Here is a 27,325-nt window from a genome sequence, read left to right on the forward strand (position 1 = left end):
AGAAAGCTCTCTTTGCTCCCTGCAGAACTTGTCTATACATAAAGGATCATGGGAAAAATTCAGGTTGGAAGTGACCTCAGGAGGTCTCTAGTCCAACCTTCTGATTAAAGGATGATTGGATATGACATAAGACCAGGCTCCCCAGGGTTTTATGTAGTCATATCTTGAAAAACTCCAAGGATGGTGACCACAAAGCCCCTCTGGGCAGCCTGTCCCACTGCTTGCCTGTCCCTATGGTGAAAGTTTTCCTTTATATCCAGTCTGAACCTCCCTTGTTTCAACTTACACCTGTTGTTCGTATGCTAGATTCTGTCCTTTGAATGAAAGTGAGTACATGTCTTTGGTCTATTGAAATAAAAGCAGTTAAGAGCTGTTTTTAAAAATCTAAGACTTCATTTCATGAGTTTGTACACAACTGAGTTTTCTCTAAGTTGCCTTTGGCTAATGAAGAGTTGAAACCTCAACGGTCCTCACTGAGAGAAAACCAATCATCATTGAAAAATGGAAATACTCCTAATAAGTCATGCTGGTAAAACTGCTATTGACTGAAATGTTCATCAATGTTACTGTGGGATTTTAGAAGCTCAAGAGAATGGAAATGTGATAATACATTAGATCCTGCTCTGAGCCAGCAAGGCAAAGAGTGAAATCTGTCAGATATAAAGTTGAAAGAATGTACTTTGGACTTTTTGCTGATATGAAATAAAGGGTTAGGGGTTATTACACATGTGAATTCAGACCCATCCAGAGCTGTTATAACTGAAATATTTCCTCTAATAATATTAGAAAGCTGCTTGGACTGGCAAAGAACAGCTGTCCCTGTGTTGGAAACACATGAAATCTTTTGATGAAATAAGGAGAAAATACAGGCAAAAGCAAAAAATCACACATTTATACATGGCAGAAACCAAGCCTGTGGTGTTTGTATGTTTGCTGCAAAACAGGAAAGCAGAATAAAACAGATGGGAAGTGTTAGTTTTTCAGTTCTCACAGGCTTAAGGAAAAGCATAGATCTTGTGTTTGGCATTATTATTGATGTTTCAAAAAGGTGAAGGAAAGACAGTATCTGTACTTGTAGAAGTGCTTTTTTTAAACCAATTAGATTAACCTTAGCTGGAGGAACTCTAGTTCTGTTATTCACATCAATGGCTAGATCTTTGTTTAAGCCTCTGAAGCATTTTTACACAATTATGTCTTGTAGTAATCAACTTGAGTTTAATTCTCAGTTGTATAAATAAAACCCTGTTTGTTTAGTTCACTTCAGTTTTGTGAAATATGAACCTTGCTTTCATGTTCCAAAAGCAAATAGAAAAATTCTATTGACCATCTAGATACTATTTATTATTTGATATGTCTGTCACATTGCACCTTACAGATCTTTTCTGTTAACTAAACAACCTTAATCTATTTGTTCTTTACTCTCAGGATATTTTTTTGTTTAGCCTTCTCCAGATCTTTTCTTTTTTGACTGTTTTCTTTCAGATGCTATGAAATTAGGTAAGCCTAAGGACCTACTTTTGTTTTAAATTACAGCATAACACCTTTTTTGCAATATTTTTCTGTAACCTGCTTTGAATTAGTTATCAATGAGAAGTGATAGTCAATGAACCAGCCATTACTTTTTTTCTTTGAGAAAACTAGGCAATTCATGGTTGACTTCACCAACCACACAACTTTCATTTCTAGATCAATGTTTCAAGTCCAGTCAATATCAGTAGAGATCAAAAGTTACAATGTCCTTGTTGCTAATTTGTAGCAGAACACATGAAACTTTTTTGGAGATTGTTCTGGATTTCAAGCTTTAGAGAAAATGGCATCATCACCTGTTTTTCAGTCTTCTTTTCTATGACTATTTGATCTATATAAGGGACACAAAAGTGTGACCTCTGGCAGGTTATTTATGGTCATTAATCCTGATGAGTAATTCAGATTCTCCCCTTCTGATATGTATATATATACTTTGTGTCTGTTCATTTTATCCAGCACTGGCAATAAAGTTGCCTAGTTTTGCTCACTCTTACTGAGATTTCTTAGAGTCCTCTTCAGGTGAAATAATCTTCATTCTTTTACCACTTCACATAGCTAATAAATATTGCGTTACATCTCTCCAGTGCTGAACTGCAGAACATTTCAATTTTAACCTCCTTTCATGCTGAAGATAAACTATTTATTCCCACTATTTTCTTCATCAGCATTCAAGCCCCATGACAGAATTTAATATGTGGAAGCTCTGACTATCTTCCAGCTGCAATGGACTATACCAAAGACTCAGTAAATTCCACATATACTGTCTTCTCCCAGGTCTCTTCAACCTTTCATGAACTTTCTTGTAGCCAAAAGGAGGGGGAATAAGAACGATGGACTTTGTACTTGGATACATTATTTTTCATAGACTCACAGACTAATTTAGGCTAGAAGGGACATCCAGAGGCCTCTAGTCTAATGTCCTGCCCAAAGCAGGGTCAGCCTTCGGATCAGACCAGGTTGCTTGGGGTTTATCCTGTCAGGTCTTGAAAACCTCCAAGAATGAAGACTGCACAACTTCTCCACTTCTTAATTCAGAAATCTGTTTCTACCACACTTAGTAACACCAGAAGGCAACATTGACGGAAGCAGTCATTAAACCTGCACATACTTTAACCTAAGTCCTTTATAATCATTGCGAGCCTTTCCAGGGAGTTCAGGGGACTCTGACTGGCATATGCAGTGAACATGAGTTGAGCCACACTCGTGGTTTTCATCCATGCAGAGAGAATATCTTCAAGCATTGGATGCCCACTCGGCCTAGATACTATAGAAGGTACAAGTGGATTACTAATCATTCTTTCCTACTTGGAAATTATACGCAGCACCTTCTTACTGTACTTCCATCCCTCAGGGAGCTTTAGTTTGACATTTGTAGCTAAGGCAATTGAAGAAAGCTAGAAATAGTTTCACAGGCAATATCAACAAGTGGCAATTAAACTGCAATTTTTCCCATTTTTTTCTCATTTGTCCACACCTCTTGAGTTTCTTGGACCACCTGTTATATAGTTATGCCTGGTCCTGCCACTGAGCAAAGACTTTGAAGGTTTCTCCACTCCCATTTCTATGTTGGTCTGATTTTTCTGTGTGTAAAAAGAGTTGGAGTAGCGCCGGTACCAACTGAGAAAGTTGTGTTTATGAAATCAGTGTCAAGGACACTGCCATAGCTCTGCTGGTCATTGCTTGGTGAACAGTTAGAAGGCAGCCCAGGGCTCTTTTGAATCCAAACTGTAAGTTTGCTCCTTGCAAAAGTCCTTCAGTTTCTCTTATGAGCTGGTTCAGGATACTTGGACTATGAAATGAGTGTTTCAATTAATTCTCTTAGCTAGGGATATGCATAACAGAAAAACTCTGTTAAGGTGATGAATTTGACACCCTGTTGTTTGAACATGCTTGCTAAGGGGAAAAATGTTTTCTGAAATATTGATGTGTAGTCAAAACAGAATTTCACATACTTAACATGTTTGAATTTAAACTGCTTAACTAAAGAGTTTTTATCTTTTAAACCCACCTTCCTATATAAATATGCTTTTACTGTTTAAATGAATTTAAATAGAGCATTTATTTAAAGGAGTTAGCTGTCATTTGTGTAACAGCTGCCAGAAGCCCTCCATTCTGAATATATCCAGTAACTTCAATTGCAATGCTCCTCGACCTGCCAAGTCTTCCCCTTGACTGTGTGGAACCCTCCCTGCCCTGTACCTAGCAGGCAGTGGTCAGTGCAAGGGCAGAGCAGTGGCCTTGCTCCTCTGCAGTCTTTAGAGATTTCATCAAGCTGCGTCCAGAGAGGAGAACTTTTAGTGCCACACAGTAAACTGGGGACAACCACATGATAGAGTGCTGCTGGGAGGCATGCTCTTCACAGTGAGCCTGCGCTTTGCTTTCTCTCTTGCCATGTGCATCTATGCATCACGTGCTTCTCCAGGCATGTGATCCCACAGCAGCAGCATCTTAAGAAACTTGTTCACCTTCCGGCTTAAGTTAGCCTATGAATTTTACTTGCTGTAAAAGCAGTTTAAAACAGGCTGTTTTGAGATCTGAGGCACAGTTATGAGTCTATCAAGTTGCCTCAGGGACTGAGGGGTTGGGCTGCTCTGTGCAAGGCAATATAATCTGGTGTACCTCTCCCCAGCTACAGTCCTGCCCCTGAGCAAAATGAGCAAAGTCGGCAGAGCCCACGGGGAGGAAGATCCCTTAGGTAGGAAGGGCTTTATGGTCTGTGTGCATCTGTATCAAGTATCAGCCACTGCCTGAATTAGTCACAGAAAGATAAGCACAGATCTAATTTTACCACTCAACTTTCTGAACATTACAGATGCAACTGCATGAAGAATATATTTGATGATACATACAGCTGTCAAGTGGATTTGTCAATGTCTTTTCTGGTGGCAATAAAAACATATAGTCTACTTAATGGTGCAATACCATAGCAGATACTCAGATTGTTTAAACCCATCTTTTAAAAAAAAAAGACAGAAAAGACATAGCCTTGTAATGAGCAATCCCTGGGTGCTGCATTATTATACACATGGCAGTAGCTCATAAAGCTGAATTTCTCCTTTTGATCACTTTTCTTCTCAGTGAAGTACTAGTGATTGTACCATTCCAATTCTTAATTTTTATTTCCTTAAACTGGGGAAAACAGTTTGGAGTGATGTTGAATGTATCACTGATTTTAGGAAGCCACAGAAAGGCCCTAATGTGCTTGGGTGTGACCCCCAATCTTTTTACCCCCATGAGAATTGGAGAGTCAGATTGTGCTTGTTAAACTCTGTGAAGGCAAAGTTTTAAATATTTAATTCAACAGCCAAAACTATGACGTGCTTATTTCCATTGAAAGTCATTGCTTTATTTTCAAGTCATGGATCAACCACAAAGACTATTCAACGTGAAATCATAATTCCAACTTTTATCAGAAAACAGTTATCAAAGCCCAAAGACCATTACTGTTACTGTAACAATCATTTTGTTATTAGCAAATATGTTTGATACCAGCTGAACAGTAGCTATTCCAAAAACTGTCTCATCAATTGAGAGATTAGATATAACATTAAATATAAAAATGTATAGAATATCCTATGATAATTCAACCAAAGAGAAGTTTTATAATATAAGAAAAGATATTTAATCCTACAGTTCACCTGTAACTCACAAATTCACCCATATGAAGTCAGGGGAAGGAGAAGCTTTGATATGGTAAATGATATGACGAATGACTACAGGGGAGAGGGAAGAGACAAGTCAGAGTTTGGAGGTTTGTGGGTGACAGGCTCTAGAAGAGATTTCCCTTTATATTACACATATAACTAGAACTGCTGCTGAATCAGGCAATTATAGGTAGCCTGTAAGTTGTGCAGAAGAAATACAGTATTTCACACTGAAATATGGGTATAATTTCAAATTTCCATTCCAGATGGTAATTCATAGTGAGATCCTTTTCCTTGCACAGAGACGTATACATCCTACATTATTTCCAAATGTGTGGGGAACGATTCAAAGTAATTTCTTATTTATCCTATGTTTCCCCAGCTGCTGCTACAGAAATTGTAAACATAATCTTAGTGTACTTCACAATTTTGTATGATTCTCAGGAAGGGCTAGAAAGCGTGGAATTTAGAATACTAAACTGTAAGCTTCCTTCTTTTGTCAGTAAAGGTGTGGAGTTTGGGTGATGACTGAGCTCATATCATGCAAGCAATATACATATTATAATTGCTGTTGCTATCTTATTCCTGTATGATGTTTACCTCAGAAGTCATTCTTTAATTAAAAAAAAAAAAAAGTCTTCTGGTGTAACACATCCTTTTGCAACATTTCACTTTTTTCTTCATTCCATTTACGGGCACATTGGAAAAAAACATCTTAGCGAAATCTAAATATGTATTAGTATGTATTTCAGTCAGGATAGGATTTCCTGGGAAATTCTTAAATTGGAATAATCAAGCCATCCCTTGGCTGAAAGAAATTACACAGGTTGAAGTGTTTGGAGTTCATCTGCAGACTCATTCAACAGCTTATTTTGGCAGTTTACAGTGCCTTCTCTTTTGACATAAGTGGAAAATTCAGCCCAAGGGGCAAATGTTTTGCTCAAGGTGGACTGATGCATCTCCCACTCTGGCAATGCCACACCAAGAACACGGCTTTGAAACCGCATGAAGCACAAGCTGCCAGTGAAAAGGCAGTCCACGCAACACTGCCGCATCACGCTCACCAAGCCGCGGGGTGAGCCAAACCAGGGACCGATCCAGACTGGCAAAGGGAAGAGATGAGTTTCCCCCAGAACAGGTCCGCACCATAAGCAATGATGCTGGACCAAGAAAGAGAGTAGGAATGCCCGACAGTGGTGGGGATAAAGCTGCGTCCATCCCTCCTGACAGCAGCATGAACGTAGGTCAACAGAAAATTATCCTGAAAGTGCAGCTCTCTAGAGCAATGTTCTTCCCTTGTGCCAAGAACGGCAGAGTTGAGCTGATGCTTCAGCACATCATCATCTTCATCGTCCCTTATCCCCGCTCCTTTCCCCAGCATAGTACCTACCATTACAGACAGCCAAGTGGGGATTTGGGAGCTAAAAAGAGAGCTGCTAGACTTACCCAATCAGCATAAGATAGCTAGCAGGACTCCACAATATGTGAGTGATCATGCATGTGAGCATGGCAGATTAGTGGGGTCTGGCAGAAACGGTAGATCACCAATGTTTCCAATTAAATGATTTCTTGGGTCTGTCAAATGCGGAGTCCCTGAGGCAATCAGGCACCTACTAGATGCAAATCTTCCATCTCGTTGTTCCCGCTGCTATAAATAAAGTACATAATCTTGAAAACCAAATCCATGTCAATGCTAACCATATGAAAACAAAACCACAAGAAATGGAAACATAGAGATCCTCTTTAGTATGCATGTTTTCTCAGGGCAGTAAAAAGATGTAGATAAAAATCATTTGCCTTTATCTATGATATGGTTTTCATTGGTTCTGTAATGACTTAAATGACTTGGCCCTCATACCCAGATGGGGAAAACTTTAAAATTGCAGGTTTTCTTTGGGTATGAAATGTAATGCATTCCGTTCCTTATTTTACAGGGACATCAAACCTGACAACATACTACTGGATGAGCATGGTAAGTGAATATTGACTGCTTTCTCTCAGATATCTCTAATTCTTGAGATCTTAGTGGCATGCTCATTACCCACTTTGTAAATCAGCCTCAGATGTTGGATTTCTACCTAAATCTGGACTTTCTCTGCAAAGACTCTCTGTCCACCTTGTGGATTTTGTAATTTCCCCTTCTATTGAAAAAAAAAAATATGCTGATCTGACATTTGCAAGATGTCGTGGTTTAAGCCCAGTTGGCAGCTAAGCACCATGCGGCCACTCACTCACTCCTCCCCAACGCAGTGGGGTGGGGAGGAGAATCGGAAGAAAAACATAAAATCTCATGGGTTGAGATAAGGACAGTTTAATAGGACAACACAAGGAGACAAGAAGTACTAATAACAATAATACTAATAAAAGACTGTATAAAGTGAGTGATGCACAATGCAATTGCTCACCACCCAGAACCTGATGCTCAGCCTGTTCCCAAGCCGCGATCCCTCCTCCCTCCGGCCAGCTCCCCCAGTTATATACTGAGCATGATGTCATATGGTATTAAATATCCCTTTGGCTAGTTCGGGTCAGCTGTCCTGGCTGTGCCCCCTCCCAGCTTCTTGTGAAAATTAACTCTATCCCAGCCAAACCCAGGACATAAGACCTGAAGAAGAAGGAATTTAATATGAATTGAGATCACCAGGAACACCTAATAAAAAGAAGTTAATATTTTATTAACAGGATTACTGTGAATCACCATAGTCTCTTTTTAGGGGCCTACCAGTAGAACAGTACCAAACACTTACTTTCTCTTTGAAAACTTCTGAAGGGCTAAGAAATTTCATATAGCAAATTATTTTTTCTGTAGGTATCTGAAATTACTTTCCTAAATTTAGATACAGAATTTGGAAATTTGCCTCTAAGTCTGCAAAGTTTTTACTTCTCTACATGTAGTTCTAGCTTAAATAACATAAAAAAGACTAGACAACATAATCAGCTTTGAACTTTCAGTACTATTTCCATGATCTCAAACAAAAAAAGGTGTGGTATGAAAAAAAAAGCAGCTGATTTCTTTAAACTTAAATTTTATACATATATGCTGTCTATGAAGTATTTTGCTAAAACCTCATGTACCTTTTTGCAACTATTCATAGGAAGAATATGAGAAAGTACAGGTAAAGAAGGCATTAACCTTGTATCAGCACAGAAATATGTACGGGACGAAATGGAAAAATGGAAATGGAAAAGGAGATGTGTGTTTGCTACTGTGGGAAAGTCTTGTTGTGCTTTGTTCACCTCAGAAATTGATTAAAAGCAGTTAATCTTTGTGAAAATATAAACTTGAAATCATGCCAATGTTACCATTACCTTTCAAAATCCATTGCAGCGCTGCTGGTATACAAGTTAAAGTTGATTAAAGAGGTAACATTGCAAACAGCTGGATTTTGTCCCTGGGAATATGGAAGCCAACAAAGCTAAATAATGCTGGAGTTTTAAACCACCTAGAGCTTCAGGAATTTAATGTTTCAGACCCATAAGTGTTAATGTTCCCTAGATACTAGTATCAGCAAATAAGCATGAAATAGAAATCTCTTGTCTTTAAGTCCTGCGTGAATTAAAGATCTCAAAGGCAACATGAAATGACCATGAGTGTGTTAAATCTCTGACTGACATCCTTTGAAGTACAGTTGCCCTTATCTCTCCTTGCCCCTCATCAAGGCCAACTACCGCACAAAATCAGCCTCTTGCAAGAGCTTTCCTGTGGGGGCTCAAGTACTGCAGAGAAGCTTCATCAGAGTGAGTGATATGCTGTAAAATGAGGTGGGGGGGGGGGTTGTGATTATGAGTTGTTCAGCAACAAAATTATCCGTAGCCAGCTTGGAAATTGGGATGGATAGCCCCTTTTCTGCAAAGCAGCAGAATAGTGCTGTCTCATAGCACACCCGCAGACAAGCGGTGAAACAACCATGCTTCTCCACACTTGCAGATAGACCTTGGTCAGCAGAATTAATCAGCTCATGGATCCTTGGTTCACAGACTGTTATGTGGTTGGGAGATGTAATTCTCTCAACCTGGATAAAGGTCCACACACTTCAACTCACTAAATGAGGTGACATCAGTAGGACAGGTGTCTGTACTGTGCTTGTCACCACAGGCTTCTTTTACAGGTAACTGAAAGACATAGGTGCCCTTTAGATCATCTGATCTATTTTGGATGTCTGCACCATACACCAATATCTATTTCTCTTTGGTGACTAATACTTAGAATTTTTGAGTAAAGATATAGCTATCCACCTTATAGACGTACGTTTTGCAAGATGAATGCTATCCTTGAAGTCCATAAAAGCTTTAAGTTGCAACATAGTAACATAATTTTTATGGAATCATCAGATCTCACTTAACAGAAGAATGTGCTGAATATATGCAACATAAATATGCTAGGCTGTAGAGGAAGCATAACAAATTCACCTAACAGGAGTCAAACCAGGTGCACAGGAAGGAACTTTATTTTAGCCTGTGGCTTCTAAGACGGCACAACAGTTTCCTATACACTTGACTTTACCCCTAGGTCTTCCTTACAGTTCATTAAACAAACTCTGCTTACACACAGTATTATGGAATTGGATATGCACAACATTTAGGACTAAGAGTTTGTCTCAGTGAATTAGATTTCTCTGACCTCACTGAAGAAACCTATTTTGGCTGAAGTCAAAGTGTAGTGCTACACCATTCACATTGCCTTACATCTTCAAGCAATTAAACTGACTGACTTTCATAACATATACCAAGATTACAGATATTTCTGCTCATTAAAACTAGTTTCACTACAATTTATCTGTACGGCTTAGGGAACATACCTCAGGAATACAGAAGTAGTGAAAACAGGAGATTTTTTCTTAACCCATAAAAATGTTCAATGTAATTCACAAAGAAAAAAACCCACAAAAATGTATACAATATATTCAAAATCATTCTGACAGAGGAAGCCTGAATTTTCCCATATACTTTTCAGCAAAGCCACATCTCAACACTGCTGAGCACAGGTGCTGATGCATCAGTGGAAATAAATGTTTAATGATCATGAGAAGCATAATGCTACATGAGAATGGGGTAATCAGCTGCTTAAAATAGTGTTCAGTCCCTACCAGAAGATGATTGCCTGGTCTCCTGGAGAGATTCTTTATCCCATAGAGGAGTCTCCTCTGAGGAGAGAAAGTAGGAATGGTTTCAGGGTTCGCTCTCTGAACCAGAATCAGGTCTCTAAGGAAATCAATGCTGTCCATAAAACTCTTTTGTTATGTTTCCCTCTTACCTTTCCCAGAAAGCTCTTCCTCTTATGACTAACACTAATCTCTAAATTTAGTAGCAGTGCTCTGTTCTGCTAACATGCATCTGAAACAGACTTATACCAGTGACAGCTGAAGGGACTACCTGATGGTTCAGGAGAGCTGTTATGATTGTACTGCACAGAGAAAAGCATTATAGAATTCTCTTAATAACAGTATTCTGCTTCCTCTACTATTCCTGTCGTTTTAATGCTTTAGAACAATATAACTGAAGCGATGGCATTTAGAACTGAAAGCTGGCAAGTCTGGCTGTGTTGTATTTTTTTCTGAAATATCAAAGAAATTAAAAATGTCTTTAAATCTTCCCATGATGTATTAGCTATGATGTGTGAAGAGAAGTCAAATGCCTAAAATGCAGGAAAACGAGCAGTGGCAACCAGATTAGTACATTGCCTTTTTTCAGAGATGATAACATTATTTCTATAGCTATTCAGTAGCACCATTGATATTAACATTTCTGGTAGTTCTGCAGAAATTATGAGGCTCTACTTTGGCATCCAGGTTTTGCATTGTGCAGAGTGACCACACCATTATTACACTCTACAGGAAATTTGCAAGGGTTTGATTTCCTCTCAGGCAAGTTTTTCAGGACATCATTTCATAAGACCCAGCAAGGCCCCTGCTTGATTTACCGAGGAAGAACTCCCTGCTGGCTCAGACCCAAGACCTTGGCCAGTATTCTGTCACAACCAGTGGCAAGAACAGAGACTATTCATGGAGCGTGCCCTTTGCCACTTGGTCATCAAATGCTTCAGTGCTTCCTATCACCCACAATTTTTGTATTAGGATATTCGAGTATCTCTGTAGATTCCCTTTAGAATATGGATGAATCTTTGTTAGTGAGTTTGTGTACTGCCTCTCTGAAGCTGCTGCTGATACTGGCCTCTACAACCTCCTGGAGTAACAAGTTGTAGAAGTTCACCATCCTTCATGAAAGAAAAGTGTTTTATGGGTTTTGAAACATTCTTATTTCCAAAAAACCATCTACTTCTAGAATTGCAGGATTAGGTGAGTAATAGCTTACAGTCACAATCTTCATGAAATTCAAAAACTCCTTCAGCACTCTCTTGTCAGCTGAAGAGCCTCAGTCTTTTAAATTTCTCCTTGTAAGGCACTGCTCCAGTCCTTTTGCTCCTCTCTCTTGCTGGTGTTACAGATATGCAGGCTTTCAGTTTCAGAGCAGAAGAGCAACCAGATTGGATCAAAGACCCATCTAGCTGAGTTTCTTATCTCAAAGAGTCTCCAAAAAGTGAATGACAGAGCAGGATATAAAATGAGACAAGTTTTTGTGGTACTTCCCTCACATACTCACCCAACCTCCAGCCTTTCGTGACTGAGGCATTTCCCGAGCTGGGTATGGTTTCCACATATTTAATAACTTTCAGTGGCCATTTCCATGGTCTTTTGTGGTGCTTCCTTGAGTGGAGGGAACTTTTAGCAACCTTAACATCTTGTGGCAAAACGGTCCTTAGCTTAAACACCGGTTATGTGAAGACTCACTACCTGTTTGTTCTTTTTGAAGGTACTACCTTCAATACTAATTGCACTGAATGTTTCCTCCTACTCATCTTGGAACTGTTGCCTGGTAGTTCTCTGTACTAAAATCACAGACCTAATATTTCACTCAGACTTAACAGGACTAATTATATTTTATTAGGGTTTGGGAGGTTTTTAGACTGGATTTTTGCATATGTTAGTGATAATTTTACTCAGTAATCATTTCTCTTATGAGATAGCAAGGCATATTTAAGCTGGCATTCATCTGTGCCTTATTATATATGATTATATTGTTTTATGATCATCAAAGCTTTCCTTAAAACTCTATCTCCTTGAGAATCTCAGCTCTCATTTGAAAACTAACAGCAAAATTGAAAGATGCAGCCAATGAGCAATCTTGGTCTTAAAACCAGAAGTAGGATGAAAAAAAACACCCATAAATTCAGTATTTTGAACCCCAATATTAACTTCTGAACAACAAAATTGCCAACATCATTACTGTGTGGTGATGTCTGGGAGACATAAAGTCTCCACTAAAGATCCTTGTGTGTCTGCACTAGGGCTGGTCCTTATCATACCCACAGACAATTTTCAGGGACTGTATCTCATTTAACCCTCTGATGTTGATGAACAAGATGAATGTTCTCAGCATAATTCATCTACCTGAAGCTATCTTCAAACTGAAAATAAAGTTGAAACTTTTACATGCCTACATGGCCATTAAACAGCCTGCTTTTTGAAAGGCACAGCCTCACTGAACCCATCCATAGCAGTACAATAAGGTTTCTAACAATCTCGCTGATGATAAGTGGCAGACTGCCAAGTCATGCCAAGTTCACGTGGATACGAGCTTATGCTCTTGCACATAGTACAGATGAACCAAGAGAGGCTTTTTAAATTGTTCACAGGGCTTGACCTTCTGAGGGCAAACCAGATCTGAATTTGCTCCAAAATGTTACTGTGTTGAGATTTCCCATCAGCCCTGATGCGCACTGATTCAGTGGCATTAACTCCAGTCTGGTATTTCTCCTCTCTGCCCTCACAATCACTCCTTTGCTTTCAGACTCTGAGAAATTCAATGAGGTTTGAAGTCATGTACATTTTCTTCTGCTAAATGTTAGTCAGCCAGCCTCAGCCACCTTTCAGGACTTGTTTTAACTGTCATTATGATTTGTTCAAAAATTAAATAATAGTCCAAACAAAGATCATTTGTTGTTTACCTCAGATACTAGGATTTCGGGCCATGTGGAAAAGAGGCATAAAAGCCACACAGCACTTCTGAAGTACATGCATAAAGCTTCTCAAAAAGTCATACACTGTGCTGTAGGTATTAAGGTATTAACTTACAAATTTTCTGTGTTAAAGTCTTAACTGCAAGCTGACTGGATGAATGCAATTTTTGAAACAATTTCCACTGAGATACTTTCTGCTTGCAATGTACATGTTGGCATATGCGAAATCTGTGCAGTCTAGGATGATTTGAAAAAGCCACTCTGCAGAGAGCCAGAGGAATGTGGTCATTTGCCTTTTCTTCCCTTTTCTCCACCGTGATCTTATTATCATATGGGGTGATGCAGCCATGGGGATTAAGCAACGTGTTTTTTCCCTGTGATACTTCAGTTTAGTTAGGTACTGCTGAATCTGTTGTGCACTGTTCTGCTTCACAGCTCTTAAAAGCTAAACCCAAGTGTCACTGCCGTACTGCTTAGCTCAGTATTGTACCTGACACCTGAGAAGGGAGCCAGGGTACAGACTCGGTTCTGACATTTAGTTGTTCACAATAATATCCAGAAAGGGAGGGCAAGTACAAGGTGTGAAGCTCAGATGGGAAAAAGTTCCCGTGAATTTTGGAAACAGTATGAAGTAGCTAGTATCCCAGCATATTTGCTGCAGCAATAGCAACAGTTCCTTTTCCTATATGCAAGAGTTGCAGTAAAAAGATGTCTTAGAGGCTGATTAGAAAGACTGCTATAGAGAATAGGGGTCTAACTGTCTCTTGAAATATTCACACCAGGAATGAAAAACTTAAAAAAAACCCACATACAAAACAAGTCACTAGGCTTAGAAGAGTTGAAACTATTCAGTGGTGTGCACAGGCAGGTAGAGCTCTGCTTTGACATCCCTCCAGCCCTCCTCTGCTGTTGACAGGCATGGGGGTTCACTCCCCACCTGACTCAATCCTGGACCCAGCCTCTCTCCATGCCCCCAGCTCCCCCCAGCTCCCTGCAGCAGCACAGCCATCTGCCTCCCCACGGGATACCTTGCTTTCCCTCCAGAGCTGGTTAGCAGCCCTCTAAGCAACAGGCAAAGGCTGCTTGCAGGCAGCCCATGGGCCATGGGGGGGGCCTGTGATGGGGAAGAGCAAAGGTGGAGTTTTTCCAGCGGTACGGACATGGATCTGCTGTGCCCTGCTACATCTACTGGAGCTGCCTGTTGCAGCAGGATGCTATGCAGAACCTGGCTTCCCAATCCATCCCTCGCCTTGCAGAAAGGCATTTTTAACAAAACACATCAACCGGTGTATAGGCAACACTTCATGTGTGCTATTTTGGGTTTGTTAAATGAAAAAATATCTAATAAAAGGGATAGAAAACAATGCACTGCAGGAAAGGCAATTTTCATTGCAAAGCAACTCTTCGGATCAGTCTGAATGGATATTATGCGATAGGTGTTTTGCAACAGGCTGTCATGCTGGCACTCTAATAGGGAGCATCACTTACAACGCTGTAATTTAAATGACAGAACTTCATATTTATCTGTCAAAAAAAAAGAAAGTATTAGTCTGCCGAGATTCTTGCAGCTTTTCATTCTACAGTGTACATGGAATTGCTTAAAACTACTGCCATGATGTGACTGTATGTAGTTCAGTTATCATTTTCAAGAAGCCTTTTGCCATGGTACTTTATTATTGCAGAACTAAACTGCAAACATGCTATGCTCCAGCCACCAGGAAGGAGGAATACCGCCTTGAAACCTGATGGCAGGCTGGGCTGTAAACACTAATTCTTGTTATGCCAGCCTAACATCTCCCACCCCTCATAAAGTGATCGCTTTCATCTGCTCACAGTTTTTATCTGCTGCGTGCAGATGTCTTCCTGGGCTGGGTGACTTAGGAAGAAAGTGTCAATAAAATGTAAGCAGTTTTTTTGAGAAAAATGCAGAAAGCATGCAAACCATTTTATTGAACGCTTCTACAGTGTCTCCCATTTGGAGAAAAAGCTTTAAGTTTAGCAGTGCCTTCTTCCTTCTTCCCTTCAAAACCAGATCAGATCTGGCCAAATTAGGGGCCTCAGACAATTTCAGTTCACACAGGCGTAGCTGCAGACCTGTTAGAGGTTGGCAGATAAATTTCCTGGGGACTTTGAGCTGGATCTAGGTTAGACTGTCAGAGCAGCATAATCTTTTGTTGCGACTGCTGTTCCTCCATCAGACACCACGGTAACCTTCAACATCAGTCATTTGTTACACTCTTTTCATCTTTGGCAGCAAACATGATAACAACATCCCTCGCTTAGTAACTGCATCGTGCCCAAAGCCTGCTCCATTCTGCGAACTGAATGAGGTTGAGATCTTGATCAAAAAAAAAAAAAAAAAAAAAAATCACAGGAACCTGTCACTCAAGACTCTAGTTCAACACATGATGTATTAATCCTCATCTGAGTGCAGGGCTACGCCAGGGAAAGGAGTACCTTTCCCTATACTCTGTCCTCCACAATGGCATTGCCAGATATAATCACAGCAAGCATAATATCTGCATCACTTCACAATACAAAACTAGTCCTTAAGCGGAGATGTAAAACCTAACAGCAGACTTATCAAATTAAAAGTCTGTGGTTTTTCAGGCTGGATTTATATTCAGTTTACCTCCCTATTGGCAAGCCAGGATTAACAACTATCGCTTCACTGTGGTGGAGCAATTTAACCTATGCTCATCGTAAACTACCCCAGGAAAAAAGTAATGACAGCAGGTTTGGGCCATCCAGCCTGATTAGTTCAGTTTAAATCAGCTGTCTGGCTGGTCAGGCAGCAAGTCCCTAGGCTGGCTTCTGTCACTTATCTTTCATCTTGCAACCCGCTGTCAAATGAGCAATCATTTGGGACCTGCTGCTGTTACATACAGACTCTTCTGCTACCGTGGATTTAGTTTTCTAGTTATTGTACAATAAAGATACACTTTTTCTTCTCGACTCCCTTTTTGCCCTGAGGAGACTCAGAAAAAGCCAGGCTGACGGTAACCTGAAGTGGATGAGATAGCAGACAGGTGTCACAAGTACCTGAGATTGTGAGGGATGGCTCTAGCTGGAGATAAGGAGAGGGAGATTTCACGCAGAACTTTGTATGCTACTCCTGCATGTTACTGCTCTGAGAAGACAGTTACTGTCCTTAATGTTCACGGCAGGAAAAGGTTCAGGGATGACCACCAAAAAAAGTCCAGCACTGTGAGCAGATAGTGGATGCAGCCACAGAAGAAAAGTATTCCGTCACTTTGCTGCCAATATGATTCTTCTAGTTATGAGTAACATTTAATAGTAAGTTTCTATGAATTGTTATGAATCCTTCCAATTTAATTTCTTTCCATTATCACTTAAATGTTAAACAAAGGGAGGAATATTTTTATTATGTGCTATTTTAACTCCTGTTTTTACTTTGTGTAATTGCAGGACATGTTCATATCACTGACTTTAACATAGCAACCATAGTGAAAGGCTCAGAAAAAGCTTCTTCTATGGCTGGCACAAAACCCTATATGGGTAAGTTTTCAAGATCATTTAAAAAATTTAAGAAAAGTTACACATTAAGGTTGACTAATGGTATATTGAAAGGATTTTAAGTTGTAAAAGCATACAATAAATGTGATCAACTTCTTTTTTTGACAGTTTATATGTGTTAGCGATGGAAAACATTGGAGATGGAGGGATTGGGCGGGAGCTTGGTCTCTACACTGCTTCTAGTCAGGTTCTGTTTGGTTTTGTGAAGCAAATTCAAGAGAATTTAAATTGTGTTACTTCCTGCAACCGCCCACATCTGGAGACAAGAATACATGATTATATTTGCACCACTGTGGCTATGATCTAGCAGAGAACATGTAATGTCAATTTAAAGGTATTTAGGCACGTCCTTAATTGCTTTGCTATGCCAAGTTCCTAAAAAATGTGTCTGTTTATAGAGTTCTATGTAACTAACCACTTAAGTGCTTGCTCTGTGGCTTTTAGGGGCATTTTATGTTTTAGTTATGTATTTCTAAACGCATACATAGATTGAAGGCTGGGAGAGCAAAATTCAGTTCACCTGTCTTCATGTGTCTAAAAGTTAAGTATCTTGGCTAAGTTAATAATTCAAACTTCCCCTAGAGCTGAAAGACGGAAAGCATCTCCTGAAGGTCATTTGTGCCTCCAATGTTAGGCTATAGCTCTGTGACTAAAAACATGCGTGGTTTGTCTTATTTGTGGCTTCCTACACATCTGCTGTTTTAATTCTCTCTGTATACGGAATTGTCGTTGCCTGAAGAGATGACTAGCTTAAGACGAAATATACTTGGGTTCTGGAAAGCATACTAACAGATACGTGTGTCTCCAAGAGACTTTCTCTAGCAGACATGCTCAGAACACATCTAACACAGTGGTAAAATATTGGCAAACGATCATATTCTGAAAATGTTATTTAGGGAACCAAAGACCACACCTCTGCGTATTAGCATAGGAGTAAAAGCATGTGCCCGAGAAATAGGAATTAACAGGTTTTTCAGAGCACAAAGAGCACCGTAGCAACCTGCACGTGAAGCAGGCAGGCATCTGCAGGGTGCTTCTGTACCAGCTATGAGACTGTGTCAGAGCAGTCCCAGGCACAGGAGCAGAGTCCTATTTTCAGGTATGATGTGATTTTGTCATGAATCAACAGTTAGCAGGGGCTGCGGTCTATTGCCCCTGAGCAGCTTGTGCATAGCTGTCCTGTTTGGGCAGTTAATAGGATACAACAGCATGTGTGTGGCCACACTGTGCTGCTTGGGCTCAGGACCAGTGCACCTACCTGATGCTGGTTATCTTACTCTTATAAATGTGCTCAAAACAGAGCAAGAAACATTTTATGTAGTCCTGACTCATGCATTTAAGTTATGCAGAGGAATGAGGGTTTAGATTAAAATTTTCTCAGCGTTTTGTATTAGTTAGCTTTAGCTGGGTGTCTGGTTCAGTGTCTCTACTTAGATGAGATGGCCAACACTGCACAGGCAGGGGATATAGAGCACTAGGAGATCTGGTCTGCATACGGAGCTTCCCCTCTGGGCCGGTACCCCAGTGTTTGATATTGCACCACAGGTTCCCTGTTCACTGTGGTGAAAAGAGAGGGGAAGGGATGCTGCAATCTCACTTACACCAACAGCTTTAGTTTAAAAAGAACTTGCTTGAGCATTTTTACCAATATGTGGTACATTTATTTATGAAAAAAACAACAAACAACAACCACAAAACAACAAAAACTCAGGAAAAAAGCATTCTTTTGTCTACAAGTAATTTGGCCTCCCCTCAACACATACAGACAAATAGCTGTACAACTGACACGTGAAACTAATTGCATTCACAGAAGTGCCCTTCTGAAATGTTAAATGACTGAAATGTTAAAAGATTCCAACATTTTTTATATGGTAGTTTTGCATTTCTGTGAGAAGCTTATTTCTCAGAGCTCACACATTCTGCTTAATTAGCTACTTAGAATCTTCTAGTAGCCATTGTCATTAGATGTGCAAATTCTTATTACACAGATTATTCAAAAAAACCCTTGAAGAACAGCCATTTTGCAGGAGCTCAAACAAGTTCAGAATAGACATTTTCCATATTTAATTGTGATGATGACAGCAGACTATCAATAGAGCCTTTTCTGACATTTAATTTGGGAGTCGATTAAATAACTGTTTTGATGGCCTTACATTTTTAATCTTGAAGCAGTTGCACAGTTATTACATTAGAAAGCATAATTATTAGGAAAGCAGAAAAAAGCTGAATACTTGCTTAGGGGGGAGTTACCTTTTAGCATTTGTCTGTCATAGTCTGAATGTGTGTAATGAAGAGATCATCTGGCAGCTAATGATCAGAAGCAGATTTTTTAAAACAGCTGTATAAAAATGTATGTGAGTATTCTTCAAATATTTTGCTGAGAGTTAACAGGAAACTTAGCGTCCTTTGGAGCATCTTTCAGACCATCTGCACACATTGGTGGACCACCACCTTCTTCGTTCATTAGTGGTCTCTATTGGCAGGCTTTTCTCACAGGAAAAAAACTAGCTTTTAACAACAGAAAGCACAAAAAACTGTTGCTAGTGCTAGGTACCGTGGTTTGATATTTTAAGGTTAAAATTATGAAAAATGGCCCCGTCCTTTTGGAATTCCAACCGTCCATCCCCATGAGGAGGAGTAACTTGTTCTTTGTGTAGCTGACATTTACCAAGAAATGGTACAAGGAAGGAAATGCTGAGATTCATCTTAGAAAACATCTATTTATTCTTCATCTAATGCAGAAATGCTAAAGTCCAGTCCACCCTGCTTAAACTCACTTATGTCCCTTTCCACGGTATTCTCCATTTGCTAGAAAATGCTGAAGTCCATGTATTTAGTAGGAAGATACTAATTGCCAGGATAGATTATGTCCGTTTATAGCCTTATTGTTTTGTAATCGCTCCTCAGTTTAACATCATGGCAAATAATTTCTCTATCCCAAGTCTGGAGTGCCATAGACCTCTGAGACTTTTTGCCTTCCCAGGGAGCTAAATGAGCTCCTAGAGGGTTCCTGTGAGAGCCCAAGCTGACCCACGGAAGGAGGTAAACTATAGACCTGGAGCAGGGGGAAGATAGGAGATGGGGACAAGAATTTACCGTTGCATGTTAATGAACTGTTGTCTTGGTTCACCTGAGCTCATGGAGCTGTCCTGCCCCTGAAGCCTCCTCCCCACACGTCAGGTCTCCCTCATATCCAACAATCTCACAAGAAGAAGAAACAGTACAAGAAAAATGCTCTTTCCTTTTATGAAAAGACTACGGACCATCCACCAGCTTACTTTCTCTCCAGTGCGCCTTCCTCACCTCTTGGAAATGCAAAAATACTGCAAAAGCCACAAGCTCTGTCTTTGCTACTCAGAAAGAGTCAAAAGAGTCATCCTTGCATTTATTTGGAGCCGTAAGAAGGCAGGAAAGCTTTTAGAGCTGTAAAAATCCTGTTTCAGGTGAAAAGTGATGGGTGAGGATTCTCTGTGGCACAGCTTGGGTAGCAAAGCTTCAGCAAACCTCAAATATTAAGTTTGACAGATATGGCCAGACACTTATTGGTGCTGCTTTTTCTTCTAAGATTTCACCTCCTTTCCTCTTTTATTTTACACATTTAATTTTATGAAGAATCATAACTTTAGTGAAATGTTACAAAGACTTTTCTGTTGCAATGCTCAAATTAAGAAAGTTTTGGGGTTGCTCCTGATAGTTATTTAAGTCCGTATGATTTCTGTCTTTATGGCTATATCGAAGCCTTTCCATGTGGCTTCACCTAAGCCATTTAGACAGTGAGACAAAAAGAATTGGGAAGGTTGGATTTACGGTAGGCAATAAGTTTTCATTACCAGGAATTTAAACCACACTTTAACAAGACAAAATCACCTTCGAGCAAGGTACTTGCTGAGCACCAGAACCAAGGGAACTTAGTGGTTCCTGTAAGACATGCCTTACGCTACGCTGGTTTTCATGATGGTGAAGGTATGTGATAGAGATGAAAGCTTTCTCCCCCTCTTGGAGGTTTATAAAGGCTTACTCCCATGTGGATCCTGTTAAGTTTATTCAGATATGAAGGCTCCTCCAGCCTTTCCCATAATAGAGATACTTACAGGATTTCTCACTTCTTCCTATGGCCAATTTAAGGAAACAAACAGAAAAATGTTGTTTCTAAAGCCTTCATTCCTATTTGAAATCTGATTGAAACAGGCTGAGAAATTGCTGGGGAGCAATTTGCTCACATGCAGCATGACTGCATAAAACTGATATCCAGGAAAAAACTCTGTGAATTGATACTGTGTTGTAAAAACTCACTAGCTGTTCTGATTAAGATACCTATCTTGCAATGCTAAACGCGGTGTGAGTCAGGTCCCGCAGCCTTTGCTTAATCCCACTTCACATTAGTCTTTTCGCCCCTAAGTCTTTCTCAGCCTGAAATTTTCCCTGCCTATTTCCCTACTTATTAAATAGTTATGCAGAATGCAATGTATCTGAACCTGAACATTTCTCCAGAAACCCTGGTAATTTCTCTGCGTTCCCCCTTCCCAGCTGATTCATTCAGACAAGTGAAATACCTGCCACACATAGGCAACAAAAACATGAACAACAGTGAATCTGAAAGGAACGAGGCCAACAGCCTGGTGAGAAAAGCTACTTCCAGCTGCTTCTGCAGTTTTACTTCTCAAAGCCATTGGCCTGAAATACTGAAGCGAAATCAACTTTTTAGTGTTCGGTGGTCTTCAGAGTTTCTGTCTCGTACTGTTCAGACGGCTGCAGCTGTGAAATACAGTGTGTGCCTGAGGCTGGTTTAGGGAACTTGTGTGTCACCCATGCCTGATTTTATCATTACAAATTCACTGTTCAAACTTTCTGCAGCACCTGTGATTGAGGGTGTTGTCAAAGGCTTTATTGTAGGAACAGCCCTTTGAATACTCATAGGTTTTCAGGCTGTCGTCCTATGACAGCAAGGAATGCAAAATGTCCTTTGAGACCCAGCCGACTTTCGGCAGGCGTGCCTGCTGCCAACAAATGAACAGGAGCACTGGTGGGGCAGCCCCCTCCGCTCTGCACTGGGATGTGGACCAGGAAAGCCAGTGCGGGGCAGGACAGGCTCCCTGGCCGCAGCCTGTGCCTGGGATGTTCAGCTGCGGCTCTTTCATCCTGCAGAAGGCTACTCAATAGGTCTCTCGTGTTTAAAGAAAAGCGTGCCTTTGCCTGGCTAGAAGCACCTGTGTAAGTGTTTGTCATTTTCAACACTGTTCCATCTTCATGAGTGAAAAAAAAAGAGATGTTTCTTATATCAGCCCCTCATACAGGCTGCAAGAAATATGCTTGTCAGAGAATGTGCTCTGTGCTGGGCACCCATTTGCAGTAATGGCCCTCTCCCCCTGCAACAGGTTGGTCAGCTACTAAACAAAATGTTAAATACTAAAATATAGCTAGAAAACATTACAGATATTGCCATTTGTTTATTCCTCATTCTGGCATAATTTAGATGTATTTGAGTCCTATGGCACATGCTTTTTATTCACTGAAATGTTTCCTTTTTGAATGATCAATTTCTATACATCTGTATATTATTTGTGAGTGTTGCAAAGACTTTCCATGCACAGGTTATAAATTTGGGGGGGTTAGGGTTTGTTTGGGTATTTTTTTCTATTTCTTGTGGTAGGAGGGTTAGGGGAGTTAGGTAGAGGCTTCGTGGTTTTCTTCAGCAGAGGCTGAAGCTATCTAAATAATGCATCGTGACTTTACTTCAAATCAAACCAGTAAAATACATTTTACGATAGCAATACACCTGAGAAAAAGCCAAAGCCAATAAAATCAGCTGTAAATTACATGAAATGTTTCAGCTACCCCCTTCCTATCCTACAGGCTTGTTATCTCAGATTTTCACAGCTGCTTTCATAGGTTGCTGTCACGGTGAAGAATGGCTGTACGCCTGTGATTACCAGAGGAGTGTGGATTTACAGAGGTCCACTGAACTTCTAAAATGTATGACTCATCCATATTTATTAATTAATACAGTGTGGGAATACTATTGGAGTCAGAGGAAAGCTAGTGGATGTCCCAATATCAACCTTACAGGCAAAGTAAAAATATCCTGTAGGGTTAAACTTGTTCCTGAGGTAGTTACAATATGGCAGGGGCAAATTTGGAGTTGGGTTTTCAAAGCTGTTCAACCTTGGTTTTCCTTGCACTCATACTAAAGAGTGCTCTGAATTTAAATAGTGTTTTGTAGCTCGTTGCTTTTTGCAACTTGTTGCTTTTTGAGTGCAGTTAAGGCAGTGTTTAGTTTTTTAAAAATCCCACCCTTTCCCTACCGAGGGTTTGACTGCCCATCTACAGAGTTTCACTAGTGATGTCACTACTTGCCCTTTTGATCCCAGGGAAATATCACGATGCCAGGATGAGCTGGGAGGCTTGTGTTTGTTCTGATAAGCAAGAACCAAGTGTGGACGTGTGAGGCTTTGAGGTGCTGAAATAAATACTCACCGTACTGATGGGGTTTTCAGCTTGCACTAGGAGCACTGCGTCTGAGGGGGTTAAGCACTGAGCTGTGAGTGGGCATTCAGGTTTTGGTTCTGCTCTGACATTAATAAGTAAGTAGGCACACAAGCAGCTGAAAAACCTCAGGAGATCAGGCAAGAAGTTACTGTCTCCAGCTGCTTTTCACCTCTCTGTGCTTTCTGACCTGCTACCACCCTTTGAGATCTTCCAGCAAAACTGCTAATATAATAATTTCTTTGACTATTTCAGTCAAAAAACCCACACACGAAGTTCAAATGGTAGTTTGGAGTAAGGAAGGTACTTCTGTATAATTTCATATTTAGCAGCAGGAGACCATGACACGATCATTGCTGCTGGGCTTTCTTTCAGTGGGGCTAGCAACTTGAGGTTGTTTCTCTGAGGTTGATCCAGATGTTCAACTAGTAAGAGCTTCTCTGTGCAAACGCAAGAGCAAGAAGTGGGTTCTGTTCAGTGGTTGAGTAATGCAGAGGGTTTTATGAGGACAGCACTCTGAGTAAGGGCAGGAGAGGTTGTATAGCCATATGGCTAACTAATAAAGCGTTCTAAATGCAGTATCTATGTTCAGGTAATGGTAGCTAAAGTATTTACTTTGATTGAATAATTGCATTAAATATGAATATTAAAACTACTGAGGTGTATAATGTGAATAACGGTACAAAATCAGTTACACTACTGTAAAAAGTCTGGACCCCACACTAGAAAATTGCTGGCCCAGCATGGTCAGGCTTTAAGCAGCACTTTGCCTTATACAATAGAATTTAGCAGTTGGCTAGTCTTAAGCTCTGAGTCAGAAAGCTGTCCGTTATGATTTAGACCCTTTCAGCACATGAGAAAGTAAACACTAGGAGGTAAATTGATAGGTTACCAAGTCCATGTTTATATTCAGGAAGAGGGAAGTTGTTTGCTTCAATTTTGCTCTTAAAACAGCTTCTACTCTAAATAGAAGATCACTTGTCATCACTGTAGTTTGATTTCTGTTTTCTATTTAAACCATGACCTAGAAGAATTACTGACCTCTGAATTTACTTTTCAGAGGAAAGTGAAAATTAATGTTTTCTCATCACAATGCTGAGAAAGCAATTAATATGTCACTGAACTGTCTCAGTCCAAGGTTCTTGGAATATTATTTCAAAAATCAAGTTCATTTTGTATTCAACTCAATCTGTCATCCATTAAGCGTGATTCAGCAAGGTGAAAATATGAATGTGTTACATACATCAAGTCATTCACACGTTTAAAATTTGGAAAGTTCTAAGCTTTTGACAGCTTATCCTGTGCTAGTCAATCAGAACATTGTTTATGCTGTGTGCATTGTATATATGTGTATATATCCATTTATATAGATATTCTTTTTTTTTTTTTTCCAAGATCAGGGACTAACATGAGGAAGGAGAATGATATCTAGCACCATGGTATCATGCTGAACCTCAGTTAATGACACAGGAATCTATTTTCTTATCTATGAAATCTCAGGCATTACAGTAAAACCTGTGCCACTGAGGTATGTTTTACTATGATGATTACGGCAGAGTGTATTGCTTTGCAACCTCTGCCATACACCGCAGAGCTCTGATTCCCCTTACTGACACATAGGGTCTCCGCTGAGATGCAAATAGACTACAGAGACTCTAGCTAGCCAACTAGATGACTAATGTCAGGGTTTTCATTCTTGAGAAATGTTTCAGGCATGCCCACCCAAACTTGATCATTCAAAAAAGTTGAGGCCAAACCACTATGGGTTTATTTTTTATTTTATTTTCAGTTTGTCATGTTAATAACACTGGCACAGGTCATTTTGTAGGAATTAATGACCAGGTCTCATTGGCAACATTTAGCTATGCATGGACAATCAGCTGCTTACAGCTAATTGATCTTGCAAGACTCACTTGCAAGTTATTGCTTAAATATACTGATTTGTTAGTATGTAGTAAAGGCTACTTGAAGAAGGGTCTAATGCATTCATCTCACTTCACTTTCCTTCTCACACCAATTTTACAAAGTTTCAAAGCAGCCTATGGAAGTCAGCAATGCTTCAAAGTAAGTATTAGCTCTGCAAGCTTCTTAATCAACACTTGGCATTCTCCCGGGTAGTGGTAGGCAAGTACACCAGGCGCTCTTTGATTAGCTTCTTGCTAAGGAAGTGAAACTTAAATCAGTTCATCAGAAAAGAAATGACACATTGTGCTATTTAGGACTCATATCAGAGCGACTCCAAGCTCTTCATCTTATGATTTAGTCTGATGAATTATCTTTATGATTAAACCAGTATGCTCCATCAAAAATAATAACAGCTATTCTTTGTGCCAACCATTCCAAGCGAGAGACCTCAAATTGGCTATTTTATCATGGACAGCATTTTCAAACTCACTGTTGGGCACCAAATTAAAATGGCCCGAATTTCAGAGACCTGGAGCACTTACAGTTTAACTATGGAGTCAAGAGATACCTATGAATACTCAGCAGATTTTTAGAAACCCTACTTAAAAGCATTTTTTCCTATGTACAAAATGCTGGTTTACAGTAGGAAAAAATAGTGAAAATCGGGTTCAGTGTTGTTTGCACTTATATTGATATTCTCTTTTATTTCAAGCTCATGAATCATATTGTTAGAGACTAGTAATCTTCCGCAAATGGCATACATATTTACCAACCAGTTAAGTAAAATTTCGGTTTTGTAGTTTATTTTTTTTACAGATCTTTAGGGAAATATGCATACAATATGAGATGCATCTTCTATGTCATTTACACTGTAGAACATCTGACTATTATGACAATTGCAGTGCGTAGTTATATATATTAATTGATTTGTCGGAAATTACTCTCTATTTCACACAATTATTAGCTCCAAGTATGGCTAAACCCACAGAACAGGAGTATGGATATCCCAGTAAGCCACTGCTTCTGAGATGGATGCAGACCCACCAGATTTGCCTTCATGTTCAATTTTTTGTTAGCTGTTCTCCAGTACGGTTTTATTTTAAAGAGAAATAACCATTTATTTACTTCCTACAGTCTGCAATGATATGGTATTGCTAGAAAGATACAGTACAAAAGCATCAAAAGGTAGAGCTCTGAAAAAGATTTATTTTAAATTATTAGTTCAAAAAAAACCCCATTAACTTGATATACGTATTAGGGACAACCAAGGAATGCACTGAAGCACAGTTAATGCCGCACAAAGGTGGGTTCATTTTATATCATCTTTCAAGAATGCAAAGCAGATAAACAGTCAAAGCATGAAAATACATTAATAAGAGAAAAATATAGATGTAGAAAAGAAAAAAGCAATCGGAGGATTTTTAGCATGGCGAGTTGCTGAAGTTAAATATGTACATTTATTCATTATCACTCAAGACACAGAAACATTCCTGATTTTATTGCTTGCCCTGTTAAAATTAGCACAGATGTACCAGCTTGGAATGGCATTAATTTTAAAATACTGTCTTTGTAATTACCAACACCTTGCATGAAAGGTGTCGGATCACACTTCTGCCACACATGAAGAGTAATTCCCCAAACCGAAAGACTGCATTGCTTCTGAGATCCAGACTTTCAAAAGTCCCTAGTACTTTGGGTGACAGGTTTTCCAGGTGTCTGAGCAGAGGGGAAGAGCCCATGCAGTTCATGATGACTGCCGAGGCCGTAAAGGTCCCATTGACACTTCTGGCCTTAGACCCCTTCATCACCCCACTCAGATGCACTGTGAGAAAGTGGTTGAGCTTCACCAGCATGGCAGGATTGTCAGTGATTCATGTTAGCCGGGGCCTCAGGAGTCTCTAGTCCAACCTCCTGCTCAAAGCAGGGTGAGCAGTGAGGCTGGACCAGGTTGCCGCTGTTGAAGGCACTCTTGTGGGCAGCTCTAGTAAAGCAGTTCTCCATCACATCAAAGGCGTTTGCTCATGGGGAGCTGTGAGGACCTGTAAGACCCACAATTGCATCACTTCTCCACTTGTCTTTGAATTCACTCTTGCTGCTAGACTTGCTATTACTTGATTTAGCTTCACTATTTAAATGCTGTGCTTCCACCGTGCAAACTTCTACTGTCTTCCCTCTAATTGGATGTGATAGTAACTACAGCCCTCGGCCAAGA

At 39.9% G+C, this 27,325-nt stretch overlaps 1 protein-coding gene across 5 annotated transcripts in view; it reads left to right on the forward strand.

Annotated features, from left to right (window-relative positions):
- The window catches only part of STK32B (serine/threonine kinase 32B), a 183,942-nt gene that overhangs the window by 112,838 nt on the left and 43,779 nt on the right, over positions 1 to 27,325 (forward strand). For 4 of the 5 annotated variants that reach the window (XR_011326550.1, XR_011326552.1, XM_069793774.1 and 1 more), the window contains 2 exons: positions 7,106 to 7,143; positions 16,618 to 16,707. Coding sequence is in view for 3 of the 5 variants with exons in the window: in XM_069793774.1 (XP_069649875.1) it covers positions 7,106 to 7,143; positions 16,618 to 16,707 (128 nt within the window). In the remaining 2 variants the exon portion in view is untranslated. The remainder of the gene's footprint in view (positions 1 to 7,105; positions 7,144 to 16,617; positions 16,708 to 27,325) is intronic. The other variant, XM_069793765.1, reaches the window with a different exon arrangement.

The sequence above is a fragment of the Haliaeetus albicilla genome, chromosome 1 (genome assembly GCF_947461875.1).
Source record: "Haliaeetus albicilla chromosome 1, bHalAlb1.1, whole genome shotgun sequence".
Lineage (NCBI taxonomy): Eukaryota > Metazoa > Chordata > Aves > Accipitriformes > Accipitridae > Haliaeetus > Haliaeetus albicilla.